The sequence below is a fragment of the Lepidochelys kempii genome, chromosome 1 (genome assembly GCF_965140265.1).
Source record: "Lepidochelys kempii isolate rLepKem1 chromosome 1, rLepKem1.hap2, whole genome shotgun sequence".
Taxonomy (NCBI): Eukaryota; Metazoa; Chordata; order Testudines; family Cheloniidae; genus Lepidochelys; species Lepidochelys kempii.
The window spans coordinates 199077371-199096099 of NC_133256.1; the positions used below are offsets into that span (position 1 = coordinate 199077371).

Below are 18729 nucleotides of genomic sequence, written 5' to 3' on the forward strand. Positions count from 1 at the left end.
GTTTTCTCTCCCGCCACCCCACTCTCCTGCTGGTAATAGCTTATCTAAAGCGATCACTCTCCTTACAATGTGTATGATAATCAAGGTGGGCCATTTCCAGCACAAATCCAGGGTTTAACAAGAATGTCTGAGGGGGAGGGGAGTAGGAAAAAACAAGGGTAAATAGGTTACCTTGCATAATGACTTAGCCACTCCCAGTCTCTATTCAAGTCTAAGTTAATTGTATCCAAATTGCAAATGAATTCCAATTCAACAGTTTCTCGCTGGAATCTGGATTTTAAGTTTTTTTGTTGTAATATAGCAACTTTCATGTCTGTAATCGTGTGACCAGAGAGATTGGAATGTTCTCCAACTGGTTTATGAATGTTATAATTCTTGACATCTGATTTGTGTCCATTTATTCTTTTATGTAGAGACTGTCCAGTTTGACCAATGTGCATGGCAGAGGCGCATTGCTGGCATATGATGGCATATATCACATTGGTAGATGTGCAGGTGAACGAGCTTCAGTGTTGGAGTTGCTCTTCACTTGGCACCATACAATTGAAGGTCCTTTAAGAGCCAGCCCACCGCTCTCCAGAGCGGCTCAGCTCCCTGGCTACGCTGGAAGGGGAAACCGCTTCTCTTTCACGTGCCGCTGCCCAGCCTCCGGGCAGAGCAGTGCTGGGCTGCTCTGAAATCCACTGGCGCTGTAGAATGCAGAGGCGAGGTAGCTTAAAGATGAACTGCAAAGGGGGGTGGGGGGGAAGGGGGTCTGAGCTTTTCGTCATCTTTACAAGGGGGAAGAAGGCCTGAAAGGTGGGGTTCTTCCCTCCCCATTATGATGATTTAATCTCAGAAATGAGCGGGGCTGTACTGTCGGATCATGCCTGCTTTTGGAGGGCTTACATATGCAGGGGGAGCCTTCTCTGCCCTGAAATGGGAAAAGGAGGCTGGATGACTCTTTAACAAGGTTTCAGAGTAACAGCCGTGTTAGTCTATATTCGCAAAAAGAAAAGGAGTACTTGTGGCACCTTAGAGACTAACCAATTTATTTGAGCATGAGCTTTCGTGAGCTACAGCTCACTTCATCGGATGCATACCGTGGAAACTGCAGCAGACTTTATATATACACAGAGAATATGAAACAATACCTCCTCCCACCCCACTGTCCTGCTGGTGATAGCTTATCTAAAGTGATCATCAGGTTGGGCCATTTCCAGCACAAATCCAGGTTTTCTCACCCCCCCCCCCCCACAAATTCACTCTCCTGCTGGTGATAGCCCATCCAAAGTGACAACTCTTTTCACAATGTGCATGATAATCAAGTCTGGCTATTTCCTGCACAAATCCAGGTTTTCTCACATCCCCCCCACCCCCATACACACACAAACTCACTCTCCTGCTGGTAATAGCTCATCCAAACTGACCACTCTCCAAGTTTAAATCCAAGTTAAACCAGAACACCGGGGGGGGGGGGGGGGTAGGAAAAAACAAGAGGAAATAGGCTACCTTGCATAATGACTTAGCCACTCCCAGTCTCTATTTAAGCCTAAATTAATAGTATCCAATTTGCAAATGAATTCCAATTCAGCAGTTTCTCGCTGGAGTCTGGATTTGAAGTTTTTTTGTTTTAAGATAGCGACCTTCATGTCTGTGATTGCGTGACCAGAGAGATTGAAGTGTTCTCCGACTGGTTTATGAATGTTATAATTCTTGACATCTGATTTGTGTCCATTTATTCTTTTACGTAGAGACTGTCCAGTTTGACCAATGTACATGGCAGAGGGGCATTGCTGGCACATGATGGCATATATCACATTGGTGGATGTGCAGGTGAACGAGCCTCTGATAGTGTGGCTGATGTGATTAGGCCCTGTGATGGTGTCCCCTGAATAGATATGTGGGCACAATTGGCAACGGGCTTTGTTGCAAGGATAAGTTCCTGGGTTAGTGGTTCTGTTGTGTGGTATGTGGTTGTTGGTGAGTATTTGCTTCAGGTTGCGGGGCTGTTTGTAGGCAAGGACTGGCCTGTCTCCCAAGATTTGTGAGAGTGTTGGGTCATCCTTTAGGATAGGTTGTAGATCCTTAATAATGCGTTGGAGGGGTTTTAGTTGGGGGCTGAAGGTGACGGCTAGTGGCGTTCTGTTATTTTCTTTGTTAGGCCTGTCCTGTAGTAGGTAACTTCTGGGAACTCTTCTGGCTCTATCAATCTGTTTCTTTACTTCTGCAGGTGGGTATTGTAGTTGTAAGAAAGCTTGACAGAGATCTTGTAGGTGTTTGTCTCTGTCTGAGGGGTTGGAGCAAATGCGGTTGTATCGCAGAGCTTGGCTGTAGACGATGGATCGTGTGGTGTGGTCAGGGTGAAAGCTGGAGGCATGCAGGTAGGAATAGCGGTCAGTAGGTTTCCGGTATAGGGTGGTGTTTATGTGACCATTGTTTATTAGCACGGTAGTGTCCAGGAAGTGGATCTCTTGTGTGGACTGGACCAGGCTGAGGTTGATGGTGGGATGGAAATTGTTGAAATCATGGTGGAATTCCTCAAGGGCTTCTTTTCCATGGGTCCAGATGATGAAGATGTCATCAATATAGCGCAAGTCTCCTGGGTTTATCCGGCGCTTGAGTTAAATAGGAAGTAACACAATTTCAAACCCTGTGAATAACCTCCCTGCCCCTCTCCATTCATCTGCTTCAGCACCGGTGAGCTCATGAGCCCGGGACGGGGGCTTCCCCACTGGCCGGCCAGGGACGGGGCGGTGAGCGCCCAGTGGGGGTGCAGAGTCTGGGGGCGGGGGGGGGGGCGCGTGGCGCTGGGCCCCAGGGGCAGCCCGCGGGGGGGCGGGGGGGGCGGGTCTCTGCTGCCCGGTGCCTCTCCCCGCCCCTCCATGCGGAGCCACCGCCCCGCCCGGAAGTGAGCGCCCCGGCCGGGGTTAAGGGCGGCGGAGAGGTCGGGCCGCCGCCGCTGGGCGGAGCGTGTTCCCCCCTCGCCGCCATCGCAAGCCCGCGGGAGCCCCCCCCCCCCCCCCACCGCGCTGTGCTTCGGGACCCTTCCGCCCTCGCTGCTGCGAAGCGCCCGGCCGCAGGGGGCCTGTCTCCCGGGCCGGCCTCTGCCTGGGGCTCCGCGCGGGACCCGACCGCCCCCCACGGACCTCCTGCCTGCCCGGCGCGGCCGCCTCAGCCCCACTGGGTGACTCCGTCCTCCCCAGCCGGGGGGGCCCTGCCTGACACCTGGGCCGGGGACGCTTCGGGGGGGGGGGGTGTGTGTGAGTGTGTGTGTGTGAGTGTGAGTGTGTATGAGGCGGGTGCCTCTCCAAGCGCCCTCCGCTCAGGCCTTTGAGCACGACCCACGCTTTCGGGAGCCCGGGCCGCGCGGGCGGAGATGCTCCGGCTCCAGAGGGTGGGGCGGCTGGCGGGGCCAAGCTGCCCGCTCCGGAGGCGCAGCGCTGCGTGGAGGAGCGCCACCAACAATGCGTCGGTTTCGGAAGTGCTGCAGCGGGAGGATAAAAAGCTGAGGGGCGTCGTTTTCCCGCTCCAGGGCCTAGAGAAGTATCTAGCCCCGGACGTGAACACCGCAAGCTTCCGGACTTTCAGCCCCAGCCTGGGTGACCTCCACAGGGCGGAGGGGTTTTTCAAACCCTCGGGCAGACACGTGATTGATTACTTCAGTTCTGCCATCCGCATGGACCATGCACCGCGGCTGTCGCAGCCTGAGGTGAGGCCATTGCCTGGGGTGGAGAGGAAGGTGGTGTCCGTGCTCCTGTGGTCAGAACACCTCCTGTCAGGGAGTCCGTCCTATACAGCGTTTTATCTATCTACTCTCCTCTGAAGTCATGCATTTGGGTGCTGTAGTTTTGGCAGTCGGCTTGACTATGTGGAGCCAAAAGAGAGCGTCTCTGTGCCGCCTCCGCCCTCTGTGAACCATGGGGGCTGTGTCAGCATGATCTTATGTAGGGAAACCTGCTCTGCACTGTCAGTTCCCTAGGAGCAAAGTGGTGCATTTTTGTCTACACTGGGCAGGGGAACTGATGGAAGGGCAGCTTCTGAAGGGCCTGGGGTCCAAGGAATAGACTGAAGCCCTGGGCTTTCTGCAGATGTCCCAAGATTTTACAGATCCTGGAACTTCTACAGAGCTGAAGGACTAAGTCCGTTATGAAGGGAACAAAGTATTTTATCCCTACAGATAGGACAATTACATGGAAATTTCATATTGTCAGGGCTACTAAGTTTTCAAATTAACTTGGCCCTTTCTCTGGCTTTTGGTATAGGAGGGTATGAATTAGCACCAAGACATTCCCTGAAAGCGAGTCTCTTAGTTACATATATGACCCCCAGCACCATGGTATCTGAGCACCTCACAATCTATAATATGAGACCCCTGTGAGATAGGGAAGTGCTATTATCCCCATTTTACAGATGGGAACTGAGAGGCTACATGACTTGCTCAGCTTTACACAGGAAGCCTATGGCAGGGTCTAGAACTCCGGTCTCTCAAGTCCTGTGTGAGTGCCTTAGTCACTGGACCATCCTTCCTCATCTAAGGTGCTAAGACCATGAGAACAAATTGAGGGATTTGCAGGAGTGACCCATTCTTGTTGCACAGGTGGGTTTGGATGAGGGAGAGAAAACTAACAATGGTATCTCCTTTCTCCTGTCTCTCTCCAGGTGTGCTTTTTGGGCAGAAGCAATGTTGGGAAATCCTCCTTAATAAAGGCTCTGTTTTCACTGGCTCCAGACGTTGAAGTCAGAGTGTCAAAAACTCCAGTAAGTGATGTTACAGAATTCCCTCCATTTCAACTGGAAGCTCCTGCCAGTCAGGGGAGATGAGAGAAAGAGGTCTGGGGTAACACAAAGCTCTGGGAGCATAAGCTGGATTCTTCTCTGGCTTGCGCATCTTCAACAGAAATTTTAAGGTTCATTTGCAAAAGTCTTATTACTGGAAATATGAGGTGAAAAGAACCCAGCTTGACTCTCAGAGCCCAGGATGAGTTTGCAGGGCTAGCAGTTGGGAGGAAAAAAATAATCTTTTTACTCGTAAGCTGAGCATATTTGATGTGCAGTCACTGAGACAAAACATACACACAGCCCTACCAAGCTAATTTGTAGTCACTTTTTGAGAGTAGTTTGGCATTCGGAGCTAAATCCCCCTACTCAGGTAATGACTGTGGAAGGTCTTTGAAGTAGTGGAACTGTCGCAGTCTGTTCCGCACAGAGAAGAGCAGGCCACAGGGAGGCTGTACAAGGGGTCGCCACACCCTATGGTCCCCAGAGGGAAGACTTGGAGGCATGGCCAGTGATGCCATGACTCTGTAGATCTATTGGCTTAAACACAACAATTTTTAGTGTGTTACTGATGCTACTTCAGCACAGAGGCTTCAGTGGTGGTTCTGGAGCAGTTCCCTAGGTATCCTGTGTCCTGTGTTCAGCATGTGAGGTGGGGAAAGTATTCCAATGTCCCCAGTACCCATCCACGGTGCCCAAACTGAGACCCTCCCATAGCCAGAGACTAGGTTCTCTGGCTATGTGTGAAGACCAGGATCCGTAAAGCAGTGGTTCTCGACCTTTCCAGACTACTCTACCTCTTTCAGGAGTACGGTAAGTACTAGTGTTCTGCTCTAGGGTTATAATTTCAGAAAATATAAATCCAGTACATCGTGTGCCTACTGGACTCTCCTACATGAGCTCATACAGCATCTCCCTCCTCTCAACTACATAGATTTGTGTAGTCACATTTAGACAAACTTAAGCTTATGTATCAGTCGCTGGGATGGTATCCTGTTTCTACTAAACCATGAGGTGCTTCCCTCATTATCAGCTTGTCAGTAACCCAGGACACGTTATAATGTCTATTTGGCATTTTTAATGAATCTAAAACAGTTTCCAGTCTTCTAGGCCCATCGGATTCTTGGTTCTTGTCCATATTCAGCTCAGATATCTAATGTTGGGCATAAAGAACCTTTTAAATAAATCCATAATCCCATGGTTGTTTAGTAATATTTAATAAAGCCCAACCTTTCTCTCTGCAGGGCCACACAAAGAAAATGAATTTCTTCAAAGTGGGGAAATACTTTACGGTGGTGGACATGCCAGGCTATGGCTACCGAGCCCCCGAAGACTTTGCTGACATGGTGGAGGCCTATTTACAAGAGCGTCAGAAGTAAGAGAACCGTTGCATGCTGTCGTGTTTTACCTGCAGTCTCACAGTGCATCAGAACAGCGGGATGTTTGCATAGATTATAAAAAGGTGGAAGAGTTAAGTGTAGATATCAAGAAGTTATTGCCAACAATGGGGTGGAATGTATTAGACCATAGTATAGCTTCCAGAGTGAAGTGGTGACGTTACCATTGTTTGAGTCCTGTTTTGAAGCTTGGATGGATCAGAGCTCTGGAAAATATTCCCCTTAGGTGCTATCCTGTATTGACTCCTCTCAGGATGGGAAAAGAGAATTAGTCTCATCTAGTTCATTTCCAAATCCTGTGAGGTAGCCTCTCAGTCCCCATGCTAGTTAACGTAGAAACAACCATTGTTACATTGCCCCTCACTTGTGTTACTCTCTGTATCTTCGTTAGCTTGAAGAGGACATTCTTATTAGTGGACAGCTTGGTAGGATTGCAGAAGGCAGACGACATTGCCATAGAAATGTTGGAGGAGTTTGGGATCCCTTACGTTGTAAGTTATACTTTCTCTTTAAAACACGAACCAAAATAAAAATGCAAATTGGCTGGGTTCAAGGGCATTCTCTAAACATTTTGTACCTTCAGCTAGATGAGCCTCAGCAGTAGAGCTCTAGCAGTAAGTTAAAAAGGTGATCTGCATGGGGGGAAAAAGTTGTCTTCCCCCCCTCCCCTTTTTTTTTTAATTCATACTGTATAGGGAGGCCTGAAAATCTATTGTCTATGATTGGTTGCGTTTTTTTAAGATCTGAACTTTCAAAATTGACCTTCTTTTTGGTGCCCAGTTTGACACCCCTTAAAGAGGTCTGATCTGAATAGGCTCAGCATTCATGTATTAGTATCCCATTTAGATAGGACATGAAGCGGTTTGAAAGCAGTGGGAGGGTGATACATCTTGGCAAACATTTCCAGGGTTACAGTAAAGCAATGTTCTACCCACCCCCCGCCCGCTCCCTAAATCTTCTCTTTATGTATTTGTGCAGCTTGTGTTAACCAAAATCGACAAAGTTCCCAAGGGACTGTTGGTTAAAAATGTACTGGAGATCCAGGACTTTGCAGAGAAACACACTCAGGGGTGCTTTCCTCAACTCTTCCCAGTCAGGTAAAGCTCACTTCTACTGATGTCTTATTTTTAAGCACCTGAAAAACACCAAACTCACTGAAAGGTCTGACAGTTTGGGAGACTGAACTCCTATTTATGCCCAGAACAGGAACAGTGGGCGGTGTCGGGGCAAGTCACCCCCATGCTGACCCCACCCTGTCTGAGGGAGAACCCCCTAAAGAGGTGAGAGGAGAGTTCAGCTTTCAAGGCCCATTCCTCCTTGGGTCTTTCAGATGAGACTGGCAGCAGAGGCACAACATACGGTTGTGGGTTTTGTGGTGTGAATGCCGGTCTGAGACCACCGCACTCATTTTAAACAGACCACATATGGGCAATAGCTTGGGGCCAGGTTTGAAATGATTTTGGCTTTCTTAGGCATAAGAAGGATAGTACTTGCAATCATGCTGCCCAATACAAATTAATGCTACTTTGCTCTCAGCCTGTATGCAAAGTATCCCCTCTGCAGATGCGGGAATGGGCAGAGAGGCTAACATGCAGTTCTACTCTGAAAAAGATCACATCAAAATGGCATCTTATGTAACGGCTCTGCTGCCTATGTGCAACTTTAACTTCAGTGTTTAGTCCTGTTAGCCCTCCAGAGTCTCCACAACTGTGGGAGAGGGAGCTGGGTTCTGTTTTGGTCCAGCATTAACAGACCAGGTAACCAGTTTCTGATTTTAAGCCCAGCTCTGCCCTTGGTTACATGGGTACCACCTTACTGAACCCAGCCATGTGGTACAAACTTAACTGAATGGAATCTAGCATATAGAATCTTGTACGGGTGATGGATGTGTTGGAAAGAACCCAGCTTGACTTCCAGTTTCTGGGGTGAGACTGTGGCAATTTAAAAAATCTCTTTGTGTAAATTGAGCACGTCAAACATGTGACCCCCCAAACGCTCCTTTTACAGTATCCATTTTCAGAGCAGAACTATGCTAAGGTCTAGAACCACAAAGCTATGTAGGCTCCTAAGTGACTTGGCCAAGGACACACCGAAAACCTGTAGCAGAGCTTGAGATAGACCCCCAGATATCCATTCCTCTGCACTTTGTGAAGTCACTTACCTTAGTGCAAAATGCTACCAAAAATCAGAGCGGTGTAATGTTCTATAGCCACTTGGTATGGTATAAGTGACTATCCAAAGCCTGTGCTTTTAGTATCATAGCTCCTCTCCAAGGGTTGCTGTGCCCTTATTAGCTTCTAGCATATGGGCTCAGGATTTTTTTTATTTGATATTGAGCAGTGAGCAATTGTCAATTTGGGGAGGGTGCTGGGGAGATCAGCACTGGATTTTGTAAGAGGAGAACGTGTAAAAGAGTACACCAGTTTGTAACTGTTGTGATAATGTCCCTTTATAATGAGATCCTGAATTAAGTGATGAGCCACAGCCAAGCTTCCATTTCTGAGTACTCTATAGCTGATGAAAGTTCAAGTGTAGCTCCTTTATGTAGAAATGTAAGTGAAATCCTGGGACATTGAAGTCGATAGGCCAGGATTTGACCCATGACATTTAAATTAAGTGGTAAAAATCCTGTGTAACATTTTTCCCTTGTTTAAAAGATTCTCAGCAGAGAGCCCTAGTAAAAATATTAAACATCACCTTACTTTGAACGTCTTGTGAAGTTGTTAAACTTGTACTAAGGTTTGCTGCACTATAAACCTCAGCTGCAGAGTTCAGCAACTCTTATTATTGCAGCAATGAACTAAATGGAAGAATTAACAACTAATTTCATTGGATAGAAAATGTTTAGCACACTACAGAGCTGCAGTTTCGAACTCTTGTGAAGCTGCATTTTTGCACCAGAAAGACAAGTCTTTCCTTCTACCATAAAGCTAAAGGAAGAGAATCTGTGATGTGCCATAACATTTTTTTGCTGATTCCATTCTGTGATCATTCAGTAGGTAAAGTTACAGTTGCTGCAGAAACTATAAATTTCCTGATTTTTGTGAGACTAAATTATTAATGTATCAAAAACAATTGGATGACTTTGCAGGTACCCCTTACTCCAAGGGACGGTGGCAGTTTAGCAGAATTAGGCACCTGCATTTGAAGGAAGCAACGACCTGAACCTGTAAATCTTTGTTTCTACAGTTCCATAGAGTATTCTGGCATCCATCTGCTGAGGTGTTTTATAACCCATGTTACAGGAAACCTTCCCCTGATGAATTCCTGACAGACCTACCTCTCCGTGTCCACAACTCTCCTGTTGTACTCTACCCATCCAGCACAATAGGTACCAAACATACTGCTCTGGACATTGCCTTTTGCTTTGTAAATAGTATAAAATAGTGAAATTATTTTGAGGGTTTGTAATAACTTGTCAATGAAAATTTAAGGATGCTTAAACGATTCATGCAGCAGAATGTGATCTATGATTTTCCAGATTTGTTTATTGGTATTAATTTACTAAATTGACAAAAAGTAATAAAGGATTTTTAAAGGCTGTGTTTTAACAAGCTTCCACTTGTTTCCCTTCCTTGTTGTGAAGATAGCCTTAACTGTGAAGCGGTTTTAAATGAAAGCTCAGATGCTAGAACATAGATGTGTAGCAAGAGATAAAAACCAGCAGAGTGCATGGGGCCCTGGCTATAGCAACAGCCTTTATTAAGTACATCCAGAATTCACTGATCAGCTGTGACTTTTTCAGTTAACTTGTTTTAATACAGATAATATATGAGAATAGGGTCACCCTATGGAATTAGAACCTGTTGATGTATGTGTTCAGTTCTAAGATTATTGGTGACAAGGAAGTAGCATGAAACTCTTTCCTGCTGTAGGGCTTCCTACCTGGAGGTGGAAAGGACTTATCCTTTCAGAAGTTATGAGAGGATGATGCCTGCAAAGGAAGTCTGGTATACAGGCTGCATGGAGTTATGTGGTACCTCTGCCAGGAGGTAACGCCACTCTGTGCTCCAAAAGAAAATTACCCTAATGTAATCAAGCACCACTGGCTACAAGCTGTGAGGGCTCTCCACCACCCCATCAGTTCCTAGGAGAAAGAGCAGATGAACTAATAGCAGGAGGAAAGCTGTGACTTTGTTGATGGAGCACTCTGCTGGAAGAATTAGTACTTACATGGCATCTATTGCCTTAGCCCTGGTCTACACTAGGACTTTAGGTTGAATTTAGCAGCATTAAATCAATGTAAACCTGCACCCGTCCACACGATAAAGCCCTTTATTTTGACTTAGAGGTCTCTTAAAATCGATTTCCTTACTCCACCTCTGACAAGTGGATTAGCGCTTAAATCGGTCTTGCCGGCTCGAATGTGGGGTACTGTGGACACAATTCGATGGTATTGGCCTCCGGGAGCTATCCCAGAGTGCTCCATTGTGACCGCTCTGGACAGCACTCTCAACTCAGATGCACTGGCCAGGTAGACAGGAAAAGAACCGCGAACTTTTGAATCTCATTTTCTGTTTGGCCAGCGTGGCAAGCTGCAGGTGACCATGCAGAGCTCATCAGCAGAGGTGACCATGACGGAGTCCCAGAATCGCAAAAGAGCTCCAGCATGGACCGAACGGGAGGTATGGGATCTGATCGCTGTATGGGGAGAGGAATCCGTGCTATCAGAACTCCGTTCCAGTTTTCGAAATGCCAAAACCTTTGTCAAAATCTCCCAGGGCATGAAGGACAGAGGCCATAACAGGGACCCGAAGCAGTGCCGCATGAAACTGAAGGAGCTGAGGCAAGCCTACCAGAGAGGCAAACGGCCGCTCCGGGTCAGAGCCCCAAACATGCTGCTTCTATGATGAGCTGCATGCCATTTGAGGGGGTTCAGCCACCACTACCCCAGCCGTGTTGTTTGACTCCTTCAATGGAGATGGAGGCAATACGGAAGCAGGTTTTGGGGACGAAGAAGATGATAGCTCACAGCAAGCAAGCGGGGAAACCGGTTTTCCTGACAGCCAGGAACTGTTTCTCACCCTGGACCTGGAGCCAGTACCCCCCGAACCCACCCAAGGCTGCCTCCTGGACCCGGCAGGTGGAGAAGGGACCTCTGGTGAGTGTACCTTTTAAAATACTATACATGGTTTAAAAGCAAGCATGTGAAAGGATTACTTTGCCCTGGCATTTGCGGCTCTCCTGGATGTACTCCCAAAGCCTTTGCAAAAGGTTTCTGGGGAGGGCAGCCTTATTGCGTCCTTCATGGTAGGACACTTTACCACTCCAGGCCAGTAACACGTACTCTGGAATCATTGTACAACAAAGCATTGCAGTGTATGTTTGCTGGCGTTCAAACAAATCCGTTCTTTATCTCTCTGTGTTATCCTCAGGAGAGTGAGATATCATCCATGGTCACCTGGTTGAAATAGTGTGCTTTTCTTCAGGGGACACCCAGAGGAGCCCATTCCTGCTGGGCTGTTTGCCTGTGGCTAAACAGAAATGTTCCCTGCTGTTAGCCACAGGGAGGGTTGAGGGGGTAGCCATGCGGTGGGGGGGAGGCAAAATGCGACCTTGTAACGAAAGCACATGTGCTATGTATGTAATGTTAACAGCAAGGTTTACCCTGAAAGAGTGTAGCCACTGTTTTATAAAATGTCTTTTTAAATACCGCTGTCCCTTTTTTTTCCTCCACCAGCTGCATGTGTTTCAATGATCACAGGATCTTCTCCTTCCCAGAGGCTAGTGAAGCTTAGAAAGAAAAAAAAACGCACTCGAGATGAAATGTTCTCTGAGCTCATGCTGTCCTCCCACACTGACAGAGCACAGACGAATGCGTGGAGGCAAATAATGTCAGAGTGCAGGAAAGCACAAAATGACCGGGAGGAGAGGTGGAGAGCTGAAGAGAGTAAGTGGCGGGCTGAAGACAGGGCTGAAGCTCAAATGTGGCAGCAGCGTGATGAGAGGAGGCAGGATTCAATGCTGAGGCTGCTGCAGGACCAAACCAGTATGCTCCTGTGTATGGTTGAGCTGCAGCAAAGGCAGCTGGAGCACAGACTGCCACTACAGCCCCTGTGTAACCAACCACCCTCCTCCCCAAGTTCCATAGCCTCCACACCCAGACACCCAAGAACACGGTGGGGGGGCCATCGGCCAACCAGTCACTCCGCCACAGAGGATTGCCCCAAAAAAAAGGCTGGCATTCAATAAATTTTAAAGTTGTAAACTTTTAAAGTGCTGTGCTTAAAGTGCTGTGTGGCATTTTCCTTCCCTCCTCCACCACCCCTCCTGGGCTACCTTGGTAGTCATCCCCCTATTTGTGTGATGAATGAATAAAGAATACATGAATGTGAAGCAACAATGACTTTATTGCCTCTGCAAGCAGTGATCGAAGGGAGGGGGGAGGGTGGTTAGCTTACAGGGAAGTAGAGTGAACCAAGGGGCATGGGGTTTCATCAAGGAGAAACAAAGAGGACTTTCACACCGTAGCCTGGCCAGTCATGAAACTGGTTTTCAAAGCTTCTCTGATGCGTACCGCGCCCTCCTGTGCTCTAACCGCCCTGGTGTCTGGCTGCGTGTAACCAGCAGCCAGGTGATTTGCCTCAACCTCCCACCCCCCCATAAACGTCTCCCCCTTACTCTCACAGATATTGTGGAGCGCACAGCAAGCAGTAATAACAGTGGGAATATTGGTTTCGCTGAGGTCTAAGCGAGTCAGTAAACTGCGCCAGCGCGCCTTTAAATGTCCAAATGCACATTCTACCACCATTCTGCACTTGCTCAGGCTGTAGTTGAACAGCTCCTGCCTACTGTCCAGGCTGCCTGTGTACGGCTTCATGAGCCCTGGCATTAAGGGGTAGGCTGGGTCCCCAAGGATACATATAGACATTTCTACATCCCCAACAGTTATTTTCTGGTCTGGGAATAAAGTCCCTTCCTACAGCTTTTGAAACAGACCAGAGTTCCTGAAGATGCGAGCGTCATGTACCTTTCCTGGCCATCCCACATTGAAGTTGGTGAAACGTCCCTTGTGATCCACCAGAGCTTGCAGCACTATTGAAAAGTACTCCTGGGGGTTTCTGTACTCACCGGCTTGGTGCTCCGGTGCCAAGATAGGGATATGGGTTCCGTCTATGGCCCCACCACAGTTAGGGAATCCCACTGCAGCAAAGCCATCCACTATGACCTGCACATTTCCCAGGGTCACTACCCTTGATATCAGCAGATCTTTGATTGCGTGGGCTACTTGCATCACAGCAGCTCCAACAGTAGATTTGCCCACTCCAAATTGATTCCCAACTGACCGGTAGCTGTCTGGGGTTGCAAGCTTCCACAGGGCTATCGCCACTTGCTTCTCAACTGTGAGGGCTGCTCTCATCTTGGTATTCATGCGCCTCAGGGCAGGGGAAAGCAAGTCACAAAGTTCCATGAAAGTGCCCTTATGCATGCAAAAGTTTCGCAGCCACTGGGAATCATCCCAGACCTGCAACACTATGCGGTCCCACCAGTCTGTGCTTGTTTCCCAAGCCCAGAATCGGCGTTCCACAGCATGAACCTGCCCCATTAGCACCATGATGCATGCATTGCCAGGGCCCATGCTTTCAGAGAAATCTGTGTCCATGTCCTGATCACTCACGTGACTGCGCTGACATCGCCTCCTCGCCCGGTATTGCTCTGCCAGGTTCTGGTGCTGCATATACTGCTGGATAATGCGTGTGGTGTTTAATGGGCTCCTAATTGCCAAAGTGAGCTGAGCAGCCTCCATGCTTGCCTTGGTATGGCATCTGCACAGAAAAAAGGCACGGAACGATTTTCTGCCGTTGCTCTGACGGAGGGAGGGGCGACTGACTACACAGCTTACAGAGTTGGCTTCAGGGAGCTAAAATCAACAAAGGGGGTGGCTTTACATCAAGGAGTATTTCAGGCAGGACTTCACGGAGGGTTCCAATAAGCAATGGTACACCTAAGTTATTGTTCTTATTGGAAGAAGGAGGTTAGCCTGGCCTCTGATTGATACATGGCTATATTTACCTCGCTGCACCTTCTCTGTGAGTGACTGCAGTGTGACCTAGAGGAACGAGTCCCCTAGACGGGGGAGGAGGCAAATGAGTACAAAACAAATCTGGTCTAGTTCTTGTTTTGATCCACTCCATCTATCTTTTACATCTTTGGCTGGCAGCAGACAGTGCAGAAGGACTGCATGCCATCCACATCTCATGGCTGCTCGGCTGAAGATGGTACAGTACGACTGCTAGCAATCCGTATCGCCTGCCTGCTCACCATAAGACGGTTCAATAGGACTGACAGCAGGACTAAAGAGAATGACCTGGTCAAGTCACTCTAAATTGAGTCCCTACGCCCATGTCTGCCCAGGCGCTCCTGGCCAACGTGGCCAGGAGCACCTCAGACATGATAACGGCTACCAGTCGTATTGCACCATCTGCTGCCACAAGGCAATGGGTTGCTGCTACTGTGTAGCAAAGCCGTACCGCGTCTGCCAGCACCCAGGAGACATACGGTGACAGTGAGCTGAGCGGGCTCCATGCTTGCCGTGGTATGGCGTCTGCACAGGTAATTCAGGAAAAAAGGCGCAAAACGATTGTCTGCCCTTTCTTTCACGGAGGGAGGGAGGGAAGGGGGGCCTGATGATATGTACCCAGAACCACCCGCGACAATGTTTTAGCCCCATCAGGCATTGGGATCTCAACCCAGAATTCCAATGGGCAGCAGAGACTGCGGGAACTGTGGGATAGCTACCCACAGTGCAACACTCCGGAAGTCGACGCTTGCCTCAGTACTGTGGAAGCACTCCGCCAAGTTAATGCACTTAATACACTTAGAGCATTTTCTGTGGGGACACACACACTCGAATATATAAAACCGATTTCTAAAAAAACGACTTCTATAATTCAACCTTATTCCATAGTGTAGACATACCCTTGGAGAGCAAGGCCTGAGGATTTCAAGGTAGGGGGTTCACTTCTCCTTTTTGTACTGTACATCTCAGAGAACAAGCCAAAATTCTTTAGTGATGACAACTGACCATAAGGGAGTGAACTTCAATGGCAAATGAGGTACATGCTACATATCTGGCCCTACATTGTCCCTCAGTGGTAGCCTCCCATTCAGGGGCACATAATAGTGTGAGACGTTTAGCCCACAGCTAAGTTGCATCTATTCAGCAATGCCCACGACATGGCCTAGCTGTAGCATTACTGATGGGTAAGATTTTCTTCCCCGCAGATTGCCCATTCTTAAGCTCTGTTTACACTGATGGTGTGTGGAGAGCACAGGCTCTGTTCACACTTGTCACGGCAGTGGCTAGCTGTATGCCATGGCAAAAGTCTTCAAGAGTGGGAAGTGGCTGGAGCTTTTCATGGGGGCAGGGGAAGGCTTGAGTAGGAGGATGTTACACTGCTAAAAATAGCTCTGTAGAACAAGGAGGTACTCCTGGGGGTTCCAGTGTGTAGGGCACTCTGTTCACCTAAGCAGTGCTGTTAATACCACTGTAAGCTGGGCATGCTGTGCCTGTACTCTACATGTGACTTAAGTGTAGATTAAGAGGCTGCGTGGTCTAGTTTATGTCTGCTCATAAAAGGAAATGCTTTTTACCCAACCTAGTTGACCTCAGGAATTCACTGTCATTAGATGTTAATCCTACTACGTGATATTAGCCATTCCTCAAGACTGGGAGTTGCTGGAACAGTAGCCTAATGCAGTACGCTCATTCCTATGTGCTAGAAGCAAGAGAGATCGATCAGAGTAGTTAGGCGTTATAGCCCTGACTCTCCCTTTGTTCTGCTTGAAGGATCTGATTCAATATATAACCATTGTTAGAAGGGCTCAGTATCATAACAGCAGATGTGCTGTCCCAGATGGTACAGCTCTCAGGGGCAAAGAGTGCGCCACGTGCTATAGCTCAATACCCGTTCTTGGTGAATAGTTTCAGCATGCTAGCAAACATTTTTCAGAAGCAGCCACTCAGTTTTGAGTGCTGCATGCTCTGGGGTCTTCCAAGCTGAGCATCCAAAATTAATGGACACTACTGCAAAGCGTGTCTTAAATCCTAGAGCTTGATATACATCTGCCTGCAAGACCCAAGGTTCTTAAAAAAAAAAAAAACCCACTACACCAACTGCTAGCAAAAATCTTTACAAAATACCTTTGACTGATTCATTTTTAAATACATAGTTTACATTTGTAAGAATTTAATAAATATATACTTAGAGACAGCACAGTATGGACCAGATCCTGTAGTCCTTGTACATATGTAACTATCATTGGATTGACTTCCTTGGGACTTTGTGGAAGGAATGTAGGACTGGACCACATTACAGTTGTGCTACAGAAAAAATGCCTAGGTGAAGTCCTCCATGCAAGGGTTATAGAGCATCAGCTTTACTTTTATAGTTGGCTAGGATTTGTTTCCCGTTGTCCAAGAGATCTTCAGACATAAATTCTTCAAACACCATATCAGCTTTTTCATTTTGCTCAGCCAGGTATTTCTACGAAGAGAATGTTACCAGTGAGATTTCCAACTTTCTTTTTTAACCTAAAAGACATGGCGCTTGTGTCAGCACCATGTGCATCTTTTATTATTATTCACTGCATTTGGTATCAGGCCATCTATCTATAATTTAAATATTAAAACTGGTTTCTTCAATAAAAAAATTAATCAAATAAACTCCAAGAGCTGACTTGAGAGTAAAGTAACCAGGTTAAAAACAGCCGTGTTTGCTAGCCACCACACTTTGTAAATTCCTAGGGCACAAATCTGATCCCCAGGAGTTCTTGTGAATGAGACACAGCCGTGTTGCCTATTAAATCTCAACCCATAGGCTGATGGTATAAAAGCCAATCTTGTTCTTGAGGGAGGTTAGCAGGGCAGAACACTGAAGAAGCTTGGATAATTTGCTGATTTTTAGGAAGCCTTAGATCCCTCTTAAATGTCTGCAGAGTGACTGGTAGCTCTCTGCTCTGTGGCATAATCCCTCTTATTCACAGACCTAAGACTTTTTTTTTGTTATTTCCTGGTACAAACCTTCAGAGAAATCCCAGTTTCATTGAAGTTAATAGTGCAGGATTTCACTCTTAATATCTAAGTATGCCTCTTCTCTCTCCTAGTCTATCATTAGTTGTTTCCACATTTCTCCTTCCTATTAATGTATATATTTCAGATTGGAAACATGCAATCGGAGTCTTGCACTTGGATTACAATGTCCTAACCATTCACCTTCCCCAGACCTGAAGGAGCGCAGTGAAGCTCATAAGCTTGTCCCTTTCACCAACAGAAGTTGGTCCAATAAATATTACCTCACCTAGCTTGTGTCCAATAGCCTAAGCATTCATCTCACTTCTGTAGCCATCCCCTGCACAGTCACTGCAAGTGTAATTCCATTTTAGAAGGGACTTTGATGGCCCAATACTTTCACTCACCCAGATGATTTACACAGCAAACTACACATCCTTTATGGCTTTAAGTCCTCTTGATTAAAATTGTTTTCCATGAACAAAGGTACTGGCACCATTAATTGTGAAGCAGAAGCTCTAGGGATGGTCAGGAGCCCAGAGTGCTATTTCTACTTGTCATTTCCCTGCCAGGTGCCCTTAAGTGAATCCTTGGCCCCCTCTGTGCCGGTTTCCCTTCCCACAGTTTGTGTTATCTACTTAGAACATAAGCTTTTTGGGTCAAGGACAGTCTCTGCACAGCACCTAGTACAAGATGTTGGGACCTCTAGCTGCTACTGTAATGCAAACTATAAATCACATCCCACCCTTTGCAGATTGGTAAGTAGGCCTTTGAACACTACAGGAAAGGCTACTGTCATCTTTCCAAAATGATCTCTACATTTCTGATAACGGAAGGTCTGAACAAGCTAGAACATCCACCTACCTCGACAGTACTGAACACCAACAATTCACGTATTTGGAGACCTCTAATTTCTCCTTTTTCCAATACAGCCCAGAAAGAACAATTGCAATTGTTACTGCTATTTCACCCTACATTCAATCAGTGTGGTGACAGCTGTTTTAGGTGAGGTTGGCAGGGCATGGTGCTGTACTTTAGCAGCACCCAAGCTTTTTGGTAAGAGGTTAGACAGTGGAAGCATTACAAGGGGCCATTTTACCAGTAGACTAGTCGCTTTACTGGCTCTGTTAATAATTTGAAGGGAAGGTAGGGAAGATGAGCTATGGAGTATGAGCGTGTATATATGACTAAGGCAATCAGTCATGAAATATCAATACAAAGAACCCTAGAACAAGAGACTATTCAGCTGCTATTCCCAACACCACACACTGGTTGGGTGCTCTGCTTGCACATGGCAGTTAGTTTCAGCACATTTTTAATCCACATGGAATTTACTATTGTGTCCCTTTGGGAGAAGTTGTGGACTTTTCTGTACAGAAAGGAACAAGGTTCAGCATGCCCAGACAAACAGGAGAGAGATTTGTTCTTTCCAAGGAGCTTGGAGACACCAGTCACTCCCGAGAGAGAGACAGACACTTCTGGGGAGAACGGACCACCTCTTTCTTCATAGCCTGCCATGAACTGGGCAGGACATGGGGAGAGAGAATTAAAGAGGGGTGGAGT

The 18729-nt window shown here is 47.2% G+C and overlaps 1 protein-coding gene and 1 pseudogene across 5 annotated transcripts; one reads left to right on the top strand and one right to left on the bottom strand.

Annotated features, from left to right (window-relative positions):
• The first annotated feature begins 2881 nt into the window (after positions 1-2881).
• Positions 2882-12510, top strand: GTPBP8 (GTP binding protein 8). Of its 5 annotated transcripts, XR_012154558.1 has the most exons (9): positions 2882-3691; positions 4642-4740; positions 6003-6133; positions 6547-6646; positions 7134-7252; positions 9345-9486; positions 10682-10780; positions 10877-11256; positions 11836-12510. XR_012154558.1 is itself a non-coding variant. In XM_073308378.1 (6 exons), exons 1-6 carry the CDS (start codon positions 3359-3361, stop codon positions 9424-9426), a joined length of 864 nt encoding a protein of 287 aa, XP_073164479.1. In that variant the 5' UTR covers positions 2882-3358; the 3' UTR covers positions 9427-9520. The 5 variants fall into 5 exon arrangements, 1 of the variants encoding a protein (XP_073164479.1); XR_012154560.1 differs by lacking the exon at positions 10682-10780; XR_012154559.1 differs by lacking the exons at positions 10877-11256; positions 11836-12510 and having other exon boundaries at positions 10682-10870.
• Positions 12511-16067: 3557 nt separating this feature from the next.
• LOC140896493 (kinetochore protein NDC80 homolog) overlaps positions 16068-18729 on the bottom strand; it is a 28688-nt pseudogene continuing 26026 nt past the window's right edge.